Source organism: Triticum urartu, chromosome 6A (genome assembly GCF_056163025.1).
Source record: "Triticum urartu cultivar PI428250 chromosome 6A, HENAU_Tu73, whole genome shotgun sequence".
Taxonomy (NCBI): domain Eukaryota; kingdom Viridiplantae; phylum Streptophyta; class Magnoliopsida; order Poales; family Poaceae; genus Triticum; species Triticum urartu.
This window is the reverse complement of record NC_141878.1, coordinates 15,684,888-15,694,450: the sequence shown is the minus strand read 5'-3', so window position 1 is coordinate 15,694,450 and position 9,563 is coordinate 15,684,888. Positions and strand designations below refer to the sequence as shown.

General features: G+C 48.2%; 1 protein-coding gene across 1 annotated transcript; it reads right to left on the bottom strand.

The window, feature by feature from the left end:
* Positions 1-5,592: 5,592 nt before the first annotated feature.
* On the bottom strand, positions 5,593-6,212 carry LOC147963243 (putative ripening-related protein 5). Its single transcript, XM_087527209.1, has one exon. It carries the CDS (start codon positions 6,160-6,162, stop codon positions 5,593-5,595), a length of 570 nt encoding a protein of 189 aa, XP_087383335.1. The 5' UTR covers positions 6,163-6,212.
* Positions 6,213-9,563: the final 3,351 nt, after the last annotated feature.

Sequence of the window (9,563 nt, the reverse complement as noted above, 5' to 3'; positions counted from 1 at the left end):
GCACACATCGGTGTTGCTGGCACCGGGCATGCGTAGACGAGGGACCTGCACAAGCTGTACGCCATGTCGGAGAAATCGGAGGGGCCAGCAGAGAAGAACTCGACGATGATTGCGGTGTCCATCAGCGCGGGGCCGATGTCACCAACGGTGGTCGGACTAGACGAAGTGGTCGGGGTAGATGACGATGACGCTGGAGACGGTTGGTGCTTGGACGAAGATGAAGGGGTGGACGGGCGGCGGCGGCCGCCGCCAAAGAAGAGCAGCGGCGGCGGTGCTCGAAGTAGGCGAAGAACCCTGACAGCGTGACGAAGACCGGCGCAGATGGTGGCGTTCCCGCGCCAAGGGAGATGGCGCGGCGCATACCACGGAAGGTCGACGCACGGTGATGGCAGAGTGGACCGCGGGCCGCGGCGCTACGGCCCTAAGGGGCGACGCAGCGGCGGCAGGCGGGTCGAGGCGACGGTGGGGACCGCGGGCCACGACGCCGCGGCCCGAAGAGGCGACGCAACGGCGGTTCGCGAATCGGTGCAGCCGCGGGGACGGCCTCGGAGCGGCGGCGGGGACCGCGTATTGCGGCACTACGATCCGAAGAGGCGATGCAGCGGCGATGCACGAGTCGATGCAGCCGTGAGGAGAACCACGGGGCAGCGACGCTGCGGCCCGACGGGACGATGCAGCGGCAGCCCGATGCTCGTTCGGCAGAGAGGCGCGCGATACTCGGGACGATCTCCACGAGACCTGCGGAGACGCGCGCAAGCAACTAGCCAGGTCAGTTGCACGTCGTGGATGAGATGGATCACGGGCGAACGGGTGATGAATCCGGACACGCGCGATGTCGATGATGATGTACCGGATCGCCTGGTGATGATGACAAGCCTATATCGATGGCGCACATATGTGAAGCTAGCTTGGGCTTTGTACTCCAGTACATGAAGTGCATGCGGATGCTTTGATTCACAGGAGGCAGCAGTTGGTGTGCGTGATGGTTAGCAGACCAACGCACCACTGCGCGAGCGGCCGGCCGTCCAACATGAAGCCTGGACGCCAAGCAGCAACTGATCCGGGTGGATGGAGGTGGGGTTGATGGAAGGATCCCAATCAGATCAGGAGACGACGACCGACAGAAATGGACAACAGATGGAAGTGCGTATATGGACGTCCCTTGGGACACCGTGTGTGGCATCTGGCCGCATAGTTGAAGATGAGGCCGGTGTAGTTGCAACAGATGTCGAAGTAGAGGCGCGAAAAGGTCGACGGGCGGTGGCAGACGATGCAAACCGATCTTAGATCAGAAAACCAAAGAGTAGACGTCGATCAAAACGATCGGCGAGAGAGAGAAAACCCGGATCAAAGGATCGGGAAAAAGATTCTCTAGGGCAGCCGGCCAACACAGCCGGCGAATGAACCCTAGGTACGCGCGGCGTAGCCCCCGGTCCACTCAACAGATGACATGGGAGCTCCTGTCTCGAGCGAGGGCAAACAGAGATGGGGAAGGAAATGTGTGGAGGAGAGATGACGCGAAGAGATAAGGTCGTGGCGCTGGAGGGGAAGCGGTGGATGGGCCAGGGACATGTGCTGAGTGGTTTACGTCTGTGATAGATTAGCCGGTTGATTTTAATACTTTTTCATATTCATTATGTCAGGAGTATTAAGTTACGCGAGACATCTTTTTTCCCCTTGGGGCCAGTTGAGGCTGAAAATTTATCAACTTGATGAATTCGTGTCGAATTCGACGGACATGTAAACCGTGACCATCATGTGACATGACAGGCCCACTAATTATTCATGAATGAGGCCCCAGGCAAATCGCCCGACCCGGATTTACCTGCACGGTGATTCTGGCCGCAACCTTGAGCCTTTCCTCTGTATGTTGGCCATGGCACCAACGCCGGCCTCCACCTCACGAGATCCTCTCTTCGCCTTGTCTTCCGAGCCACGGATAAGTAGCTAAGGTTGTGCGTGCATCGGCGTGTTAAGATGTTGCCGCAAGTGACACGAGTGGCATGGGCCCGGTCTGCGTGATTGTGGCGGCGTAGCAGCAACAATTGCATGCTTGGTGCTGCCTCATCGGCGTCCTACTCGCCCAAGAGATGGCGGCTAGTGGCGCTCAACACAAGCAATATGAAGATTGATGGTCCCAAGTCCTCAGGATAGTGCTCCCGTGGGTGCGAACTCACAACGGCATCATAGCGGTTGCTCGAAGCACTCCTGGTGGCATGATGCGGTGATATGAGTTTATGGGGTGTCCTTCACGAGGCCGCAAGCTATCTAGTGGTGGTGTTGGCTGTCTCGGCGGCCTCCGCGGTTCTCTACTTCACGATGGGCACATGTGTCGGTTGCAAGCAGCTGGCTGGATGGCGCGGCATGCGGCTGTAGGGGCATGATGGTCACGAGCAGAAAATGATGACGTGGTAGCGAAGGCTACAACCTAATGCATGGCACATCTAGCGTCCCGCAGCTGTGCGTCCACCTTTGATGGGAATCTGAATCTCTGGGCTAGACTTTGCTGATGGGACTGGGGTGCACCAAGGATTTCCCATCGGCTATGCCTCTATTGACATAGAGGACGCCGCGGTAACAACCCTGGGAATGTAATGTATGATGCTGGCCGGTTCATGTCAGTGTGGACTGACAGCGGCTAGATTTGTACCACGACAAGAATGCCCCCCCTGGCTACCGTGATGATCTTATGTGGGATTACATCCCACGCATCTGCTAGGGTCACTTCTACATGGCTAGCGTGACGTTGTTTATAGAAGATCTATCATCAAGTTTGTGACTGAAGCACTACTTCATGTCTATGGTGAAAATTTTTGTTCTACCTTTTATATATTGGGCTCATTGCCATCACACTTGCATCGTTGTCTTGTTGAAGGTGTCTTCTAATGGTTGTTTGCTAGCCTTCAGTGGTTGGTCTCGGCTTGCAGGATGGAAAGCCACGCCCTGGTAAGTTGGGACCGGACAGACTATGGCGGCGCAAGGAGGTGTATTCGTTCTCAAAGGTGATATTGCGGAAGAAGTAGACGCCGTCATAGGTGTTGCATTCATTTCTTATAAAGGTTCTTCCGTCATTGCCTATGTTTTATATTCCCCTTGTTGATGACTTTTGTCAACTTTACTAAAATGATTGTGTGCCTCACGATGATGTAAAGGCTGGCGATTTCAACCTCCCTTTCAAAAAAAAAAAATTTGGTCACAGGGACCCCATATTCACGCCCCACCTGCTCTAGCCTCAGCCTCGCTCTTGCAAACCAGCTAGAGCACACATAGTTGCCCTCCGCCATTGTCGTGTCCTCTCGGTGTGTCGCCATTATGTAGTGTGGTCACCGACATCCAAACGCAGGCAGTGCCACTATCGGGTCAGCCCGGCCATTAGCTTAGACTAGTCCCCTATTAAGGTTAACCCTCTATCCATATTGCCCTATGATAAGTGGGATCCCTATTTAATCCATCGGTTAAAATATAGCGAAGACACTGCCATGTGTGCCCCGCTTCTAGTTTGATAGTCTTAGTTGACTGGGTAAACATCGGCACATGGATCCACTTGGCATACATCGTCGCTAGGTCCTTGTGTGTGCCAACAGTTTTTTGGGATGTTTTGAGTTCAGAAATACTTTTAAAAATTCCAAAAAAGCATTTAAACTTGAAAAATCATAAGAAATTGATATGAATTCAGATTTATGCAAATAGTATACAAAATGTTTAAAAATATCGCATATATGTGCATTTCATTTGCATTCATGTGTGAAAACATGTACTTTAAACCTGATTCGGGTAAATAACTTAAATTGGCCTTTTAATACTTATTCGAGTTGTTGGAAATGCTATAACTAGTGCATTTGAAATAATTCAAATAGCTTTTGTTATGTTGCATTAGATCAATTTCAAATAACACTATGGCATGCCATGGATCTCATATCATGATCACTTTGGTGTCTTGATTGTAGTAGTAAATGCCTTGTCTTACGCTTTCCTGGTGTTTGTGCTTCTTCTTGATAGGACCCAAAGTTGATATGAACAATGAGAAAGATCTAAGCAGTGTGAGTCGCTGATGGAAGACAAGGAAAATCGCTTGATCATATGGGCGTCGACGACGTCTATGCCAATAGATGGAATGGATCCTGCCAACGTCGCCTTCATCTGTACCGGAACAACGGGAACGACCCCTCATTTCAACTGGCCAGGTGGGCCCCTTCCATTGGTGGTTCATCCCTCCATCTTTTGCATTAGTATTGTATGTTCCCATCAATATAAAGGATTCCTCTGCAAATATTATATTTCAAACAACGGGTGCCTCTACAAACTTTCGATTAAACTCCTAGATTATTCCGTAAATCCTCCTCATGATTAAATAATCTCAAAAGCACGTTACCATGGAATGGGAATACTTATGGTGATAACGGGCCACCCTGACGGAGGCCCCAAGTGGGAGAGAACATATCAGGTACTGGACCATTAATTCAACTGGAGCTGATATTTAATGGGTGAGACGCATTCAACAATGAGGTCCACCCACTTGGAGTCAAAACCCAGCTTAAAAGTAATACTTCTCAAGAAATTCCACTCCACCTGGTCATATGAATTGTGCATATCAAGCTTGACATCAAAAACACAAAACCATCCTTTCCTTTTTCTTCTTTGTAGTATGATAACGCTTGTATGCCACCAAATCATTATTAGTAATCATGCACCATGGAAAGAAAGTGCTTGCTTATGGCGAGAATTATCTCGGGCAGCATACTCTTCAAACAGATAGCAACATTTCCTCATAACTTTATAAACTACATTGCGTGAAGAAAAATGGCTGGAACTGATTACGGATTTGGGGTTATCAAATTTTGGAATAGAAACCACCATTTACAGTTACATCCATCCAGAACCATGCATGAGTTGAGTGCTTGTAACACATTATGGAATCATGCAATCATCTGTATTACATAGTTAGTTGATTTACTGAAACAATAAGCGTCAACACGCACGGATTATTCCTCCTGCTTTTGCATGGCCCTTGATTAAGATGCTCCATTTTGTTGATTGCTTGCTTAATGCTTGACTTGAGTAAATTGTTATGGGAGTTATACTTGCAGCTTGCAGCATTGTCACTCTTCATATGCTGCCACTTGCTGCAAACATGCTGCACTTTAGATGCAACCGCGCAAGAGAATGGTCTGTGTAATTCAACAAAATAGTTTCTACGAAGTTCACTGTATTTTTAGCTGCCCCCTGGACACTCAGTGCAAATGTGAATGATGTAGTTTGTTACCATTTTGTTATACTTGTTTAGCTACCCTTGAAAATGAGTGTGTAGCTTTCTCAGGTGCCTCTCTCGTATGTTTCACATTCTCTATGCACCATGCTGCTCACTATTTATTATATGCATGATCGAAGAGCAAACATGAACTTGTCATCCGTGCTAAACCATAGGTGGCACTTTTTATTTTATAAATTCATGAAATCATATACAGAATCTAATAAACCTCCCAAGTATATGATATGTGTACACTGGACTTCCCTATAAGAACGAAAATTATATACATGACACTGGACCGATAAGTGGTATCAACAACCTGCGCTCACCTTTATTTTGGAAACTCACTCATCCGACCAGGTGATGCCCTCCATGCCGACGTTCTGGTCAAGCCCCAAGGCATTCCACACCGCAGGAGATGCGTCAACGATGTTGTTGGCACACGGGGGCTCGTAGTTGTGGTCTTCGTCGCAGCCATAGACGGAGTCGCACTCATCCACCACCTTGGCATACACAGACTTGCCATTGGCGGTGATCTTGATGCGATGCCCGCAACGGGCCATGTTCTTGAACCAGCCGGTGGAGAGCGCGACTACCATCTCCTTGTCGCTATGGTAGGCGTTGTCACACTCGGACGGACCGCCGCCGTCCTTGCCCTTCTCGAAGCTGTTGAGCATCAAGACGGCCTTGGTGGTCGCGGTGACCGGCGGCGAGCAGTGGTACTGCGGGTATCTCTTGCCATCCTCGCAGCAGTCGGGGTCGTTGCTCTTCTCACAGTTGCCTGACTTTCCTGGAAGGTAGCCACTTGCACGGCACACACCGAGACCTGGGCGGAGCGAGGACGCGATGTGGGAGGTGGAGAGGGCCACCAGGAGGAAAACTGCCATGGTGGCTAGAGCTCTTGCAGTGGCCATCTTACCTACTGAACAGCGCGGAACTCTAACGCTCGTCTACTTCTTCTTTTTGCTGCTACAGTACTGGTTTGTTTCCCTCGATTGATTGTGCTGTGTGGTTAGACAGCTGCAGGGTCGACTTTATATAGTGCTTCTGCTAGTTCAGTCATGAGCACCAACTTGTTGCATGTTCTCCACGGCAAATCATTGATGAGTTCAGACAGGGCACTGGTCCGTAACGTCTCAAATGGATTGTTATAATACTAGGTCGGACGTATATATATTGTGTCTCATTGAGCATGCCCTTGGGAAAGACAGACGGAGACAGGATTACACCGATGATAAAAATATTGCAGAACAGGTTCAAAGAACTGAATGAATTGATAGCAACATTCTTTATACTATTCTATTTCTACCACACTTCTTGCCGGTGCCTTCAACCATGACAGACACTGAGGGTCACTGAAATATAGAAAACTTCGTTAGATAGATAAGTATTATGCTAAGCTATCATGTGTTTTTATTCCACTAAAATAGTATAGCACAGCTCGATGCCAGACACTGTTTCTTTTTTGCCAATATCGTCTAGTTCTTGCAGGTCTTGCCGTGTGTTTGTGCAAGGATTCTTCCCTTGTCCTTACTAAAACATAATAAAAAGCCATTTACGTGCATGTCTTATTCATGTGTTTTTGAAAATGGTACCACGAGAAGCAAATAAAATGTACAACTTTGAAAAAACAAATGCTACCACGAGAGCTGCAGTTCGTTGCTGGTGCAACACATATTTTTGCCATTTCTATTTGCACCTATTGTTTTTTTTTGCGGGATATTTGCACCTATAGTTACGTGGGACTTCCTCTTCCAACCATACTAGCTGGTCCAAAACCTGTACCTATGTAAAATGCCACATATTTATTAGATCTGGAGTATTAAGTTGCACATATGTCTCTTTTTTTCAATTGGGGCCAGTTGAGGTTGAAAATTTATCAGCTTCATGCATTCCTGTCGAATTCGACGGACATGTAAACCGGGCCCCATCATTTGATATTGACAGGCCCACTTATTATTCAGGCCCCACACTACTAGGAAAAGGCCTACTAATGGCGCACTGGTTTTGCCTACTAATGGCGCATTACCAGTGCGCCATTAGTAGCACGCCACTAGTATATCTTACTAATGGCACACCAACTAATGCGCCATTAGTATTTGGTATACTAATGGCGCACCAACTAATGCGTCATTAGTGTGCCTCCCGGGGGGCCATACGTAAGCATGGCTTTGTCATACTAATGGCGCATTCTCTGTTGATGCGCCATTAGTATCCTTTGGCATACTAATGGCGCACCTGGTGGTGATGCGCCATTAGTATGAATATTTGGTTTTTTTTCCTTTTCTGATTTTTGCGCAGGTTACAAAATATATTATTAGACATAATATAAAATATATTATTAGACAGAATATAGATAGCAGCACACAGCAACATCAGATTCATCGAATACAATAGAAAATTAGTCTCCGAATACAATTCATCATATTAGTCTCCGAATTCAAAAGACCGAACAAAGATAAAACATTACAAGTCTCAAGACCGCGAGTATCGAGTTTGTCTTCACATTACAAGTCGATATCGATCATCTAAACTACCATCACATAGAAGAGAGCTGTGGTCATCACGATGAGCATCATCGCGATCAAACTGGTCTTCATCCGGTTCCTCCAACGCTCCCTCCTCTCTCCCGCTAGATAGCGGGCGTATCTAGATTCGGCCTCCGCCCTAGTGGTGTACCCTTTGTAACTATTACCGCTGACACTCCTCCCAGTCATCGTAGACTCCGGAAACCTTACCCTTGTACACGACATACGACGGCATCTCTATGCACAAGCCAAACAATAGACAATACATAAGCAATATGTAAGTATGCAACAAAAGGATCGGAAGAGAAAAGCAAGACATTAATAGCACGATTCATGGTCCTACTAATAAATAGCATCGATTACATCTAAGTTGAACGACTGCCCAAACCAAAGAGACATACGAATTCATCAAAGTATAATTACAACATGAGCCAATCAATGTTTCAGAACTACACATCACTACTTTCGACTCGACTCATCGGACAGGAACGTGGATGAAGCCGCCGTCTGTTGTGATGGTCATGAAATCGCGGTTGTTGTCACCCTGCATTTGTAGCATTTCATCTATCTCACTGTTGGACGGTTGATATCTGAGGAAGAACTGCCCCGAGGTATGAAGGACATCTTGATGGATGATGTCCGCAAACTCCGACTGGATGCGAAAGAATTCTTGTCTGAGGTCCGCGTCCTGAACTGCCGACAAGCTCGCGGCCCAATCTTTGAGATTATCTGGTAGCAGAAGTTGATGATGGTCCCTTACGATCGCCCGTATGTGATGGAGGGAGTAGTATGCATCCTTCTGACCGCCAGGCGGCTGCTTGACGCAGCAGAACTTCGTATTGTGTGAGAACATGTGCTTGCCGTACTTACGAACTGCCCTGGTGAAGTTACCTCCAGATTTGGTGAAGGTACCTCAAGAACTTTTTTGACATTTGTGTAGTCTATGTTGGAGTTACGGTTCAGGTCGAAATACGTGGCCATGGAATATTTCGGACTTAAGAGGATGAGTGTGCAATGTGTGTCACTGCACAGAACACGGAATGTTAGAAAAAAAAAGAACGATCGAAATCTAAGAAATCATATGTTACGGGGCGGTTAAGGGATGACTTACTCGGGAAAGTAAGCCACAAGGAAGTTATCCTTATCTGGGTTTGCCAGAATGACGCCTTCGAGGTGTGAACTCGCAACTTGGCGGTCTTCAGCGCTGCTCAAGTGCTTGGCACGCATGTAGAAGGGGTCGACTATCACGATGTCCGGGGTCTTGTCTCTAATGATCCGCATCTCCATACTCAGCGAAAACAGCCGAACGAAGGTGTAGTGCAGTGGATGAAGGTTAAACATAGCAAAGATGTCATCAAACCGCAGGACGATCGTACCCCCGATGTCGCCATCCACAAAGCCCTTTCCCTCTGGCACCTTGGCCACGAAAACCGGGTATGCCACATCCTTCTCTCTGAGACACCGCTTCTCCAAAGAAAGAACACTGTCGTGCAGACTCCGCATAGCACCGGTTGCAGCATTCAGCATATTTGGCGGTAGCATCGCCCTACCCGCCACATGCACCCTACTCGAGATATCCTTAGGTGAAGGTGGCCCGTCCTGAGCACGGATCGAACTCGGTGCCGGCTGGCTCGCACTGGCGCCCTTGTTAGTCTTTCGTTTCCGTCCCTTCTTCTTGATCTCCTGTAATGGGACCGAGTTCTGTTCACAGACCGCCTTCTTGAGCGTGTTGGGGCTGATAATATTTCGCACCTCAGCTATCTGAGGCTCGGTGAAGGCGGGAGCTG

What these genes read in the sequence shown, in the direction of transcription:
- LOC147963243 (XM_087527209.1), bottom strand. Translation starts at nt 6,162, where the DNA reads ATGGCCACTGCAAGAGCTCTAGCCACCATGGCAGTTTTCCTCCTGGTG.